Source organism: Gracilinanus agilis, chromosome 4, assembly GCF_016433145.1.
Source record: "Gracilinanus agilis isolate LMUSP501 chromosome 4, AgileGrace, whole genome shotgun sequence".
Taxonomy (NCBI): domain Eukaryota; kingdom Metazoa; phylum Chordata; class Mammalia; order Didelphimorphia; family Didelphidae; genus Gracilinanus; species Gracilinanus agilis.
The window spans coordinates 61,581,234-61,596,921 of NC_058133.1; the positions used below are offsets into that span (position 1 = coordinate 61,581,234).

Consider the following 15,688-nt stretch of genomic DNA (forward strand, 5'->3'; position numbering starts at 1 on the left):
TCTCTTTCTCTTTCTCTTTCTCTTTCTCTTTCCCTCCCTTCCCCTCCCTTTCCCTCTCTCCCAACCTCTTTCTGTCTTGTGGCCTCCTTCCTTCTTCAATAGATGACACGGATAAAGTCTTATTTTCCTTAGGAACCTGCCACTTCTTTCCTTTCTACCATTTCTTCCTTGATTTGAAACTAATATTCTTTCTCTGTGCCTTCCTTTGAACATTCTAAATCCATTAAACATATCTAGGAGCCAGACAAAATTTTGTTTGTGTATAATTAAAATGTTGCAAGTGGCAACAAATACATTTCCTACATGTAGCAGTGTATGTAAAGCCTCTCATTGCCCCTCGGCCAAATTTCAGCCATCCTGACCATATAGAACAAAGTATTTGCTGCGAAAGGAAGAGAAAACTCTAAATAGCCAGAAAAAGCCTTGTGTGCTTTAGGAGAGGTTTTCAAGCCATCACTGGGAGCTTCATTTATTTTTTCTTCATGCAGCTTTCACTGGTATCATCTAATTTTCCTCCCTACAGAATGTGAGATGCCACAAATTTGTCAGGAATGAGGTGGAACAAAGATTGATATTGGAAGTAAACATAATGACAGCAACAAGAAGTGTCAGCTACCAAAAAAGGAGAAACAAATGCTTCTAAAGCCCCAAATGAACAGTAATGCATTTAGTGCAAGGGAGAACAGTCCTTTCTACTTCAATATTCCTGAAGGCTTTACTGTATTTTATCACTGTACAATAACTGATATTCAAAATGATGACTCAGATCACAAAGAAAAGGATAAATTATATTGAACATACTTTAATAAAGCAAAAGAAAAAATGATGAAAGAGTGCATTAAAAGCAAAAATAACCAAAAATTCGACACTAAAAGAGTAATCTTCCTTTATTTGCAAAATTCATTTATGTGTAACACCTTAATAATAAAAGCTACCCACTTTACTAATTGTGTAAGTGAAGCTTTGAAATTGTTTCCAAAGTCATTTTCTTACATCTCTTCATACTGAATTGTTGACTAACCTAGATTTGAGGATGACACTAAGGATCAATTCCCCAAAGGGAAAAGTCAGGAGTAGCTAAATAAAAGAGAAAACATTTTCCTACATTTTAATTTAAAAGAGCCAGAAATTGAGAGCTAATGTCCCTCTTCAGTTAATAACAGAAGCCTACAATCAGAGAAAGAAGAGAGAGTATATCCACATTACATGTTGTACATGGAGTGTTCTGACCTCTCTCTTGATTAGTAAATGTGCCCTACAGTAGGAAAGACACTAAAGGCTGCTGGGAAATGCCTTTTAACAGTTAGCTGTAGGATATATTTTACACCTTGGTTTTCTACCTAAATCTTTAAGTCACCTTAATATGGAGGAGGAATCTTCATTAATACATAAAACACATTAACTTTTATAATTAAAATCTTTTTATAACATCTTGGAAGAAAACTGAAAGCAGTTTCCTATTAAGATAGTTGTACTTTGGTTGTCTCTGAAGTTTATTGTGTTATTTTTGTTTCTGTTTTGTTCCAAACTTTAAAAAAAAAAAAAAGATAATTTTCTCTCTCATCTATTATCAAGTTCTTTTGAGATATTTAATTTTATTCTTGGACATAATTAAATTTCCCTTTCCCCCATCACAGTTTATCACAATCTATGTACTCATTGAAAACTATTGTGTTAGAAGAATCCCAGAGTGGATTTTTTTTTTTTTTTTTTTGTTCTTTGGATACAGTGAGATGGTGGGGGAGGAAGTGGAAAAAAAGAAAGGAAGGAAAGAAATAAAGTAGGATTGTTGGCATCAGTAAAGGCAATCTGGACAGCTTTGAAAGATACAGATTGATCTTATATACTTAAAAAACAAGCAAGCATTATATAACAGCAACATATATAATTTGATGTTCAGTCTCTTTCTGTTCTTATATGTATGTGTGTGTATATATATATGCATGTATATATATATGTATGTATGTATACACATACACATACACACAGACAAAAGCCCATTCTGTTTTGTGTTTGATTAAAATAAAAAATTAAAACAATCAAAGGCTAGCAGGAAATTATTTGTAATAAAGTAGGGAATCTTATCCTCTCTTTCCCCCAAAGCGTGATATGGTTACAACTCAAATACTGATGTAGTCTTGGTTGTTAGACCTCAAGAAACAATAACCAAGCCAGCAGAAGGTTCCAAGAAGGGCATTTATACAAGTATTCCTTTGCCAGGATAGATTAAAAATGGTGAGATTTTTCAGAAGAATGGATAGGATGAACCATTTACCAGTGGCAGGAGAAGGGAGAAAGATAATATTATTTTATGGCCTCATTCAGGAAAGATGCGTTTAGACATTAATGCCAATAAAAGTACAAAAACCACATTCCAAGAATGTAGTCATCCAGATTTGACAAGGAATTGGTGGCAGGGGGAAAAGGAATAGTATAATAACTTGTGTTAATTCTTATTGTTATGAGGCTTAGATCATAGAACTTAGACTCTCAACTGGCCTTGAAAAGATTACCCTTTATATGTGCAAATTAAAAACAGGTCTTTCAGTGGCTGTGCTTGGTTTCTGTTTTGTCACCTGCATTAGAAATGATTGTGAAAGCACCCCAGTACCCCATCCTTTAGGATCCTATTCCTTTTCTTTTTTTTTAATTTTTCTGAAATTTAATTAATCGGGAATATTTTCCCATGGTTACATGATTCATGTTCTTTCCCTCCCCTACCCACCCACCCAGAGCTGACAAGCAATTCCACACTGGGTTTTATGTGTATCATTGTTCAGAACCTATTTCCATATTATTACTATTTGCAATAGAGTGATTATAATCCTGTTCTTTTGAGTCACTCATGGTCTCTTCTGGGGGTAGGAGCAGCACCGCCTCAAGTTCCAGAGGAAGTGGGAGCCACAGCAAGCCTGAGGAACAGGATGCACCCCGAGGCCTCCCAAGCCCCTCCCAGCCACAGCCGCCCCCTCCAAGCGGGGAAGCCAGTAAGGATTATTTTCTCTTGTCCCTAAAAGTTTGAAACCAAGTCATTGAGTGGGAGGCTGGTCATGCCTGAGATTGAGGGAAGGCAGACCCAGGGCTCCTGGGGCTTCTCCCTCTGCCTAGGTCCTCTCTTGTTCAGAGCAGGGGGGAAAGCGAGGTATAAAACTTCTGTGGGGCTAGAGTCTGACTAAAATGTGTTTGGAAAACACTTAACATAAATAAAAATACAGCAGAACATAAATCACGTTATTTTATGCTTTTCCAAGTTGATCTGCTGCCCTTTGTTTAACCCACTGCTAGAGAGGGGTCTACATGCATGGAATTGGCCCCTGCCATCTCAGGGAGTGCAGCCTCCTCCTCCTCTTCCTCCTCCTCCTCCTCCTCTCCATAAAACCCCAGCAGGGCCTGCCTTTGTTGCTGCCTCTGGTTCCACTCTTCATCAACACTTTCCTGCCTTTTCCAGTTGTGAGATGTTTCTGTAGCCTGCAGGGCCTGTGGTGTCCTTCTCCTGACATGCACTGGATTCTCCATTTCCTGACAGGTGCCACCTTGGGAGCCTTTCCTTTGTTCCTTAGTAATACCTGCTTGTACATGTGTCACGCCACTGGTCTCCTGAGCACTCGCTCCTCGGCCGTTCTCTCGGGGCCTCTGCTATTGCTTGTTCTCCCCGAGTCCCCGCCGTAGGGCACATGGCATTCTGCCGCCCGTCCCACAAAGGGTCATCACGCGTGCTGCAGCCCACTGGTGGAGCTGAGTGACTCCTGGGCCAAAGGCACCGAGCGGATTTCAGGGCTTTGCTTCAGAGAAGGGAGGGAGCAGGCCTCCCCTCGCCGTCCTCCTCCAGGGTTTGACCCCAGCGGAGTCCTCCTCGGAGACACGCTCTTTTCTCTCGGATCCGTGCCTCGTTCTTCCCCTCTTCTCTCCTAGCACTCCAGGAGCAGACGTGCCCTAGCAGGAGCACTGTTGAAGGCCAGGAGCTTGAAGACTTGCACAGAGTAAAAAGCTGAGCTGGAGGCAGAGAGGGTCCAAAGTGAAGGGAGGGCAGGGGCAGGGTGAGGGTCGGGCTGAGGAAGAAGCGGGAGGCCGGATAATGCAGGTTTATCAGGGGTAAGGCACGGGCAGAGATGGAAAGTGAAAGGAATTTCAGAGTTGTAGGCTGTGGAAAAGGAATAAAATTAAAGATATGATCCATTCCACCTGTGTCTGAGGTGGCAGGAAGGCCCTGCACGGACTGAATCCCTGCAGTAAAGCCTGGTGGTAACTGAACCAGGATCAGAACAGATTGACTTCAGGATCATACTACAATTTTACATGTCCTAAAGGGTATAAAATGTTATTTAAAACCATTAGCTTTAAGAAATAATGAGAGAGAGAAAAGCAAAATAGGGTTAGGAAATTAAGTAGGCTCACCTTAAGAAAGGCTGGATTCAGAGGGCTGATACGTTGCTGCCTGCTTTTATATGCTATGCACAGATTAATGGCTCAATATTTCCATTCCAGTAGCTCCTGAAGAGTCATCTGAGGAGACCACAAAGACTCAGGAGTGCAAATATGCAGAAGAAACAGTTCAAAATCCCACAGATCCAGGTAGGCTACCTCAGAGTGGGAACAAAAACTCCAGTTAGTACAAGTATTTTCTCAGCCACAAATCCTTTTCAAGAATTTTTCAGGATAAATGGATTCCCTGCTTTTCCTCTCACTGGAAATGAATAGTCATGGGGGCAGCAAGGTAACTCAGTAGATTGAGAATGAGGCCCAGAGATGCAAGGTCCTGGGTTCAAATCTGACCTGAGAACCTTCCTTTCTACCCGTGTTCCCTTAAGTCACTCAGCCCCCACTGCCTGGCCCTTACTGCTCTTCTGTCTTGGAACCCATATACAGTATTGATTCTGAGACAGAGGATAAGGGTTTTTTTAAAAAAAGAAATGAATAGTCACAATAATGGAAACGGTATTCATTTTCAGATCATTTGGAATCAGACTAGATAAGTAATTATGTGTCCCCTTTGAGCCAGTGGTATCACTGCCTGGCATCTACCCCATGGTTAAAAAAGCCCTATTATGGCAAAGTATGGTAGCACTTAGACAGAAGTGAATGTCCATTGAAAGCATACACTTTCTGTCATTTTGCAACCCTAAAATCAGGTTAAATGATTCATGGTAGCTGGAAGATTAACTGATCACACATCATTTTCTGATCACAATTAGAAACCGTTTTCTCTGAGTCTCTGGGATGCAGCTCAGAAGAAAAAAATGACCCCAACCATGACAACTCTGGCAAAGTTCCAGAAGAATCCTCTCCAGAGGAAAAAAGCCAGGAGCAGGGCCCTTCCACTCAGCCCAGCTCGGAGGGAGCTGCCCATGCAGAGGACACCCAAGATGAGCAGCAGGCCCAGGCAGAACCCCCGGGGCCGCTCCCTCAGGAGGAAACCTTAGCCCGGAGCTCCACTTTCCAGGAAACTGATGACAGTGATGACGAGCCGGTCCTAATCCCAGGTGCGAGATATCGAACAGGACCAGGGCATAGGTCAGTGAGCACTTTGGTTTTGTCTATAATGCGTATCACTCACTCCTAGGCGATTGTTTGACACCCAATAGTTTGACACCAAATGCTAAGAGAGGATGAAGCTTTGATCCTGAATTGCTTTCCCCAAGAGCATGCAGATTGCCTGATCAGCCTATGTACTCATATTCTTTTTAAAATACAAAACATGATTTTACATATCATATTCTTTGGGGGAGACCTTTTTAAGAAATGAGTTGAATTTTTTCATTCTTGCAAAACTGTAGCCATGAGCCTGGATCTAAACTAGCAGAGGCAGGAAGCAAAAGGGTAGACACGTGGGAGAGGACTGGCTATTTAGAGGACCAAGCTTATATTTAGCTCACAAGTTACACAGTGGAATAGGCAGTCTTGTAGAAAACATCTGTCACCACATTTATACCACTTCTATAGTGACCATTAATTGAGGAGGCTTGGATGTATTTTTCTGTATGAGTAACAGTATTTTTATCCCCAGTTTCTGCTGAACTCAGTGGCTCAATTTAGAAGCAGAGGAAATGGTGCTCATTAACTGAACCTTGTACAGAAGGAGTTACATGGCTGCAGCCCCTTTTCCTAGCTCCTTAAAAGTTTACATTTTTGAAAGCACTTGTTTTGTTCTCATTCTATATTTGATAGACCATTTAAATTCATTGTTTTATTAACTCTTCTAGGAAAAAAAATTCCCCGAAGAATGCCGTCACAGTCAATGTTTCTCTGGCTTTCTTTCTCAAAGAACTTAGTTTTGTCTTTCAGGTTTTAGTTTAAGCAGCAGTGAAATTTTATTTCATGTGCTTAGGAGAGGTGTCTTGTTGAGCAAGATATTTAGACATTTAATTTAGCTAAACATGGCATAAAAAAGGTGAGCTGACATTCAGCTCCTCAGAAATATATAATTAAGCCCCAAAATGAGAAGAGCTGTGGAAATGAACTAAGACAGAAGACCCTATGAACCCAAATTCCAGATTATATCGCATATTATTTACTTTGGCAGCTCAATGCCACTGGGGTTCCCTAAGAGTAAAAGAATTCTGGCTTCCCTTTAGTCATAATCGGGTAAGATCTGCTAGAGAGAGCATTATTTTTTTTTTTTACAAAGCAGATTCTCTTTGCTCATGTTCAGGCCAAGGAATATTATTCATCATCTTGTCTTCTCATTGCCCCTCACTGACTCTGAGCATCCCCTGTACCACTCTTTTAGTTTACAGCAGTTTCCTTTTCATTTCAGTTAGGCCTTCCTTAGAATTTAGTTGCTATCAGAGGACGTTCTTAGACAAAAAGATTAAAACTGAAATTAATTTTTAAAAAATATTGATGATTTCTAAAGATCAAGTTAGAGAAACAGACTCTACAGACTCTCTGATATAGCTAAATTTAAGTGAAATAAAAAATTATGCAGAGAGGTCATCAAATCATTAGAACTTAGTGTGGAAACATGCTTTAAAGAACATTGTGTCCAGCCTTTTATTTTACAGATGCAGTAACAGTTCCCAAGAGCTCAAGTGACTTAATCTGAGATTGCACAGAACCCAGGTCTTTGATTCTCAGTCCAGTATTCTTTTGACCACATTTCATCACTTCCATTTTTTTATTTAATTTTCATTTCTCAAATGACCATTGATACTAATGACCAAAGACTAATAACAAAGTTATGGCAAAAACACATCTAATAAGGTTTGTTTTTTTTTATCAGTGTTTTTCTTACAGATAAAGCATCATAGAACCATAGAATTGTAAAGCTAGAAGGGACCTTGGAGACCACATAGTCCAATTCTTTCATTTTGAAGCAATAGTCCCAGAGAGATTGGGCTTTTCCATGTTCACACAACACGTGCATGTGTGTATACCCATAATCATATATACATATATATGCATATATGTGTATGTACACACACATACACAGGCAAATCTATGTACACATGTGTATATGTATACATATACATATTTGTATGTATATGTGTATGTATGGAGATATTCTTTAAAAAGAGTCAAGAACTGAAGTATCCAAATCTTCTGACTCTTAAACCTATGCTTACAATAAATCACATTTTAGTATCTTGCTAGTATTTCCAACACCTGGGCTAAGTCAGTTCCTCCCATGGGAATATTTAGGCACTAAGAAATTACATGATTTGCTCTATATCATGTAGCCAGGAAATGATGATTTCTTAACATTGGAGTTTGGAGTCTGACATCCAAAAGCAAAGTCTGGCAAGGCTACCATAGCTCTTAGAAGACTTGAAAGCAAATCTTGCATCTTACCTTTTCCCAAGAGCCTCCCTGAGCTTTCAAGTTCTAAGCCAGGTGCCAGATTCATGGGTAGAAGAACTTTTGCCCTCCCTCACTGCTGTGAGACTAAAATCCTTTGTCTGCTTCAAAACAAAAAAAGAGGAATAGTTGAGCACTTGGCCCTCTTGTTTTCACGTGACTTAAAGCAATTTAGAGTCTGTTTTCAGCACAGGGCAGCTCCAGGAAATTCTTTTCTTCCATTTCCTATAAGCCAGGGGCACCTTAGACCCACTCCAAAAAGGCACATCAATATTGGATGACCCATTATTGCCAACATTCTCTAGACTGAGGATAATTTTGGATAACTCCATACTTAAGCAGACTCACCTCACCTCATACTCAAGTACTTGGATAGATCCATACACTAAGGTTGACCCAGGGTTTAGCCAGTCTTTGGAGGCAGGGAATTACCTTTCTTCTTGCTCTTTGGTATCTGGTTACCACTCTCTCACTCAGTTCAGGGTTTCAGCCATTATTTGTGTAAAACTCTCCTGCTTATATAAGAGAATGATAGGTAAAAAATAGGAAGAATGACAGAATCCCCAAGAAACTTACAAAGTGGTGGAAGAATGCAGGACAAACAAGCAGGTAAAATATATTTAAAATATATGCAATCTAAACTTAAAAGACATAAAAAAAATTATAGCTGTGCATTTATACTCATGTGATGGAGAGACTGCTACAATCATTAGACACTACTTCTTTCATAATGAGATTCAGATTTCCTCCAAGTTACTAAATTTACATTATTCATTACAATCTAGTGAGCCAAAATCTATAAAAGCAGGCTTGGATTCAGAAATTGGGAAAGCAGTTTCTTTTTAAGACTAAATATAAGCCTTAACTTCTAAGCTATGTTAAAAGTTATTCAACTTGAATATTTCATGAGGTCTATAATCTTGTCCTGACAAGTATTTCCTCCAGTGATGCAATTTTTAAGACTTCCACTGTGAGGGAAAAAATGCTACCACTCTTATAGTGAAACATGAACTATGTACATATGAATGTACTTTCTAATGTGTGTGTGTGTATATATATATATAAGCCCTTCTTCCAAGGAAATCCTGCCAGGCAGCTTTGTTTAAAAATTAGTAGAAGTGGGTATCTTCATTTCTGTCCTGAAGAGAAGAGTCAAGAAAATGCCTTCATAAGTTTATATTCCGTTTGGGAATCTTCAGGGATTTCTGTTTCCAAGGAGAGTAAGGATTCCAAAGCTATTCTTTGAGAAGCTCCTGTTTTCATAATTTAATTTGATAGACTTCAGGACACCTGTTCTAACACATAGCTTTCCTGAGTTGGATAAAATGTCACAATAAAAGGACATGTGTTTTATAGGCTCCTTCCCAGCACTCTGCTAGAGGTAGAATCCAGAGACTATATGTACTTCAGAATGCTCTTGGTTCCTATGGAATAAGTTGTGTGATTTGACAAACATGAACAATTACCTGCTGCTACATATTTCTGTTGTATAAACTTCTATTTCTAAGTGACAACCTAAATATCCCAGCATTTATTGAAAGATCTTCATATAACTTAGAACAGAGCAAAGCCATTTTTTTCCCCACAACAAAATTGTGCACCAGTTTTGGATGTGTGCCATCAAAGTTAGCCCCTTAAAATTTAAAGATTGTATAATATGCATTCTTCTAAATTGTTTGGGAAAATATGGTCCAGATTTTTTTTTTTTTTGCTGAGATCAAGCATGAGAAGAAAATGTTTTAGAAAAAAGGCGTTAACAACTAACATAGAAGTTTTAAATGGAATGCTCCAATTAACTCTTAAAAATATTTCCCTAAAACTCACTACAGTAAATTAAATAAATCTTAAGAGATTAACTAGGCTATGTTTGCATCCCAATAAAATACCCCACTCACTTGTTAGAAATGAAAATGTCAATTTAGCATCTGGTCTTTCTCCAAATTTGTTCATGGAAGAGAGTCTTATAAGTGGGAAATAAATTTTAAAAAAGGAATAAGTAAGCACAATCAGAAAGGAAAAACTATAAACCCTTACAAAAAGATACAGTATCTTTTAGGTTTCTTGAAGCAATAGTGATTAGGTGGTCATCTGGTTTAAGAGCTAAAATGCAACAGGCAGTAGATGGTCTACTAGATATTGACTGGTGGCTACATAGAATTTTACACAACAAAAATTAGATGTGGATCATGTTTTCAGAAAAAAGAATGCACATTTAAATCCATTGCAGACATGTCTGTCTCTGCTGAATGAGGTCCTTGAATTATTATGTACCCAAGAGAGAATATCAGTGACTCAGTTTCTAATGGGATCACACATTACTGTGTATGGCACTTTTTAAAAGAGAAGAAGGACTAGGCCCAGTGATTTTTCCTCCATTCCATTTCAGTTATTCTTGATGTCTTAGTTTCCATGTACAATATTAAATATCATACTCCTTATTTAGTATTCCAAATTACAGGCGAAAACATCCATTTTTTTAAAATGAAGTAACAGATCATTCAAATGGAGGACTTAATACTTTAAAGATTTGACACTTTGAGGTGTTTGTGAATGACTTTAGTTATTGTGTTCCCTTCACTAGATTTAATGTCAGAGGAACAGCAATAGGTGATAGAATAATGAGGTAATTCAATATGTTCCTTCCTCTCTCTCTCTCTCTCTCTCTCTCTCTCTCTCTCTCTCCCTCTCCCTCTCCCTCTCCCTCTCCCTCTCCCTCTCCTCCCTCCCTTCCCTTCCTTCCTTCTTTCCTTCCTTCCGATGAATTTATCAGGTCCTCATTTTCCTTGCTAACCATCTTTCCTATTAACAGTTAATACTTTGTTTAGACTGACTGAACTTTAAATGCTGTGCTTTATAAAAACAGGCTGCTTTACCTCTGTATTTAGCTGCATGAATTGCATGGGAATAAAATGAAAAGAAATGACTTTGTGCAGATAGAACCAGTGTTAACTTCTCCGGGATGTCAAATAAAAGAGAAACTTTGAAATAAATGTTTTCAAAAAATAGTATACCTTTTTTTTATTTTAGTTGAAAAAAATATTTGTTTCCTTTAAATTTTCATACTAAGTTTTGAGCAATGATCAAAAACATGTACCAGAATTCATCATCCAAATAGTACAAATAACTTTATTTATGACAGAAACAAAACTTTTATAGGCTTAAATATGTGGGGTTTTTTTTGAGATACGGCAATGTCAAGTCTTGAATTTCTTCAAACTTTCCTCTTATGTTAAATCTGTCAAACAAGTGTTATTGTTTACATTTTGTTTCTTTTTTTTAAATGTACTTTCCAATGAACTTTCATCTCTATCTGTCATCTATACCAAAAACTTAGTTTGGGTACAAATTGCATTTACTACCTCATCAGAACAAGGCAGAAGTCAAGTAGGTTATCATATGAAAGTGAGACAGAAGAGACTCTTAACACATCCTCAGAGTAATAGCAGCCTTCAGCAATAAGGAGCCATATGGGAAAGGGAAGAAGTAACAATAGAAGCCACAAACTGGCATTTTCCCCAGTAAAAATCTGGGTTCTGATGTCCCACACTTGTTTGCATTGATCTTAGAGTTGTTAGTACCTTAAGAGAGGTTCAGCATCATTTCTTGGTCTTCACTGATTTTCCACTGATGTCTTGTGGCAACTTCATCATATGTCATATGAATATGTCAGGCCTGTTTTTTTTAATATTCTCTCTTTCATACTAGGGACTAGGTTCCTACATTTTCAGAAAAGAGTCCAACTAGAACTGTAATGTTTTCAGCTGTGTTTATCAAAACAAACTTACCTTTCATCTTAGAATATTAAGTATCGGCTTAAAGGTAGAACTTAGAAATCTTATGTCTCCTTTTAAACAATTCAAGCAGAAGGTGCTTAATGCCCCTTTGACAGGCTTTGGCTGATGGGGAAGCCAACAACAGGTCATCAACAAAGTGGATTAGCCTACTCTCTTTAAAATGGATGTTAGCCAGGTCTTCTGTCAAAATTTGGGAGAACAAACTAGGACTTTCAGAATAACCTTGGGGCAATCACTGCAATGTAATCTGGATACCTTTCCATGTAAAGACAAAGATCTTTTGGGAGTCCTCGTGGATAGGGATGGAGAAAAATGCAGAACAGAGATCTACAACTGTAAAAAATTTTGCATTGCTGGGTATGGAGGAAATTTTTGTTGCTGGACTTGGTACCACAGGATATCTTTTCACCACTTTATTGTTAATGGCTCTTAGATCTTGGACAAATCTATATACTGGTCTGCCTTGCTCATCTAACTTGGGCTTTTTCAAACTGCTAAGATTGGAGTGTTATATTCTGATAATATATATATACATATATATATTATATACCTGCAGGGTACTATGATCTTCTGCTTTGTAAGAGATTCTATAACAGGGGCTATAACAGGGGCTATTCCCTCTATGGCTTCCTTAACTAAAGGGTACTGTGGAATACTTGGTGGTGGACCATCTTTGGTACTGAAACTACTGACTTCAGTAATCCCACATGTATTGATGATGTGGCTCATAATTCTTCAGGAATGTCTTTAGGGATCTCATAAATCTGGCTTTTCCATATCAGGATCTGGGTTATCCAAAAACAATATTGGGAATAGATCTAATGATTTCTCTGGCAGCTCTAGAGAAATCTCCCCTTCTGGTGTACACACAATTGTTGCCCTTAGTTTGCATAATAAATCCCTCCCCACACGATTTGCAGGGGAATTGGGCATTAACAAAAAGGAATGCTCCATGCTCAGTAGACCTAGGGAAACCATTCTAGGTGGTAACTTCTTTACTTCTAGGGGTGTTCCTGAAATTCCTACAACTCGTATTGATCCCACAGTATCCAGGTGATTTCTTTAAAACTGACTTAGAAGCTCCTGTGTCCAAAAGACAACCATATAAAGAACTTCCCACTCTCAGGTTACATGGGGTTCAGTACTCCCTGGAGGGGAGTGGATTGGGATAATGGGAGTCATAATCTCTAGATTAGGAAATAGATTATTTGTTAGTTAATTAGGAAATTGAGTTAATTAATAAGGTTGTGTATAAGAAGGTCTCCAGTTTAGAGAAAGATTATGGACAGTTTACCTTTTAAGAAGTCAGCTGGAATTTTTATGAAGTTTCTTTAAGAGATTTTCCAAGAGCCCCAGGGATCTGAGGAAAAATAATGGTCACTCTGGGAATCTGACACTCAGAGGTTGGAGGTTTTGGTTTTTTCTCTGCAAATCCTGAGAGAAGTTGGTGACAGTTGGTTGAAAAAATTTGGGGAAGTTCTGAAAGTTGTGGATTAGATCATCAGTTTGGAGAGAGACTGGCTGAGATTTCTCTCTGCTAAATTACAGAGGTAAAGGAGGCCAGGAGGATCTGGAGAGAGCTATTCTACTGAGAACCTCTCAAGAGCTGATTTCTCTAAAGCTGGAGAGAAGGAAAGGAATTACTTATAAAATTAAATTAAAATAGTAGAATAAGGGTATAGATAGAATAGGAAGTTTTAGGTCAGCCTTAATTTTGTCAAGGAAGAAGACAGCTCTTGCAAGCTAGAAATTTGGGTTTGGTATATATAGAATTTTTAGATTTAGGGTACATATAGATCAATAAGAAATCTATTCCCTACCTGTTTTCCTTTTCCTTTCCCTTTCCTGTAATTTTATATTCACAATAAATAATTTATATATGTATATTTGAGCAGGATTATTTCAACTGCTTAGACTCAGCCATGTTTACTAATTGTCAAATTCAAGATCTAACTCAACTCAGGAATCTGACCACAGCCACCACCAACTGATGGTTAATACCAATACTAATCAATATTTAGGGTCCAGATATCCCCCAAATTACAGTTGGTGAGCCAAAACAGGATTAAAAAGACCTAAAAACAAGGAAAATACTGATTATTATAAAAGGCAGACATGACAGAGTTTTACAGGGGGCACCAAAGAGCTATAGTGTATCACTAGTAAAAAGCCTTCTCAGACACCCAGTGAGGGCCTGCATTTAGTGCAGAAAGAACAACAGTAAATATGATCTTTGAATATCTTAACATCAATGTGGGGAATGTTACCAACATGTTTACTAAAAAGATACTACAGTATATCTGTGGGATACCATTCCCAGAACCCATATTTAATTTACTTTGTTTGACATTGTTTGATATTCTGCAATGGATCTCATTAGGTGGATGTGGGGTAGTAATAGCATTCCTACTTAGGATGTTTATATATTACATCCTCAATATATTTACATCAATGAAACTAAAACAGACACATGATAATGAAAGGTATCTGAAAATAAAATACCTAGAAGGCATGATAAATGAATATGGCCAAGTGATTAAACAAATAAAACTGAAAATGAACGTGGGAACTAAGTTGGAACAAGAGACAGCTGAATTAGAGAATGCTGAAGGAGGTTTCTTTCCCCTGTGTGAGATGCCAGTAATTACACAAGAATGGCAAATGGTCAATGTTAAACATCATAAAAGCTTTACTCAAACTGACATTGACAGTTTCAAAAAGAACACTCCATCATTTGAAGTGGAACCAGTAGCTGTCATTAGGAAGTTTGAGAAAATCATAAAACAATTTGACCCTACTTATAATGACATGGAAATTTTGTTCAATGAATTGCTAACAAAACAAAAAAAGGAAAAGATAGTATCAGAAACAACTGAGTGGCCTCAAATTCCTCCAGATTGGGATGTCAATGTTCCTGAGGATTATGAAGAATTAGTAAAGGCAAGACTGGCGCTGGTAAACACAATGAGGCAGCATTCAAACAGACCTGGGGATTGGACAAAATTTGAAAGAGTTAGGCAGGAAGTTGGAGAAATACCCTCCAAATTTATGGATAAACTTATTGACATGGGAGAACATTACCTTGGGCTGGACATATCTAGAGACAGGGATATAAAACAACTAAGAAGGCAATTTGTCAGGAATTCCTGCAAAGTAGTAAGGCAGTACTTCCAACAACAGTGTCCAGACTGGGCACAAATGGGCCTTGATGACATAAGATGGATTGCTATCTACATTTACCAAGCTGACAGAGATAAACAAGAAAATGAAACCAATAATTTAGTGGAGGACCTGAGGAGAGAAATCAGGGAATTGAAAGTCAAACTCAACAAAACAGACAAGTAAGAAAAAAATATTATGGCTCCAGTAAAACAGTATAGGCAACTGAGGTAGTTTAATGGTCCACAAATGAGTTTTAACAATCAAGGTCCTAGTTACTATTTTTGTGGAAAGCAGGGTCATTTTATTAGAGAATGCAGATCCTGGGGGCAAATGGTTAGACAAAATGGAGGCTTTTACAGGGGCAATGGCAATTATTACCAAGGCAACCAGTTCTATAACAGAGAGTATTATGAATATCAAGGCAGATATTATCAGGGAACTGCTCAGGCTGAAGATATGCAAACTATGTAGAACTTTACTAAGAAAATGGGGCCCATCCAAAGTATTCCCAGGTGGTCAGTAGCAATATCCCAAAGCAAGATTCACAGAAAAGAACATGATGGAAGCAGTCAATTATGAACATTTTCCTGGAGAAGTGGACTAAAGCATATTGAAAATGAAGATACAGAAGCACAGGAAGTAGAAGTACAAATGGAAGTGAATAATTTAGGGAGTGAAGGATAGGAAGACAACTATAGGTTTCTTGATCCAGAGGTTATGACTCCTATTATCTCGGTCCACTCCCCTCCGCAGAGCACTGAACCCCATGTAACCCTGAAAGTGGGAAGTTGTTTATATGATTGTCTTTTGGACACAGGAGCCTCTAAGTCAATTTTAAAGAAATCATCTAATTATGTGATACTGTGGAATCAATACAAGTTGTGGGAATTTCAGGGATCTGAAAGTGATTTGCCCAGGGTCACACAGCTGGGAATTAA

At 38.2% G+C, this 15,688-nt stretch overlaps 1 protein-coding gene across 9 annotated transcripts in view; it reads left to right on the forward strand.

Moving 5' to 3' along the window:
• Positions 1-15,688, forward strand: part of DCAF6 (DDB1 and CUL4 associated factor 6) — a 158,033-nt gene that overhangs the window by 113,487 nt on the left and 28,858 nt on the right. For 5 of the 9 annotated variants that reach the window (XM_044673605.1, XM_044673606.1, XM_044673607.1 and 2 more), the window contains 4 exons: positions 2,866-2,987; positions 4,486-4,572; positions 5,193-5,511; positions 10,376-10,417. In XM_044673605.1, coding sequence (XP_044529540.1) covers positions 2,866-2,987; positions 4,486-4,572; positions 5,193-5,511; positions 10,376-10,417 — 570 coding nt within the window. The remainder of the gene's footprint in view (positions 1-2,865; positions 2,988-4,485; positions 4,573-5,192; positions 5,512-10,375; positions 10,418-15,688) is intronic. The other 4 variants (XM_044673608.1, XM_044673609.1, XM_044673610.1 and 1 more) reach the window with 2 other exon arrangements.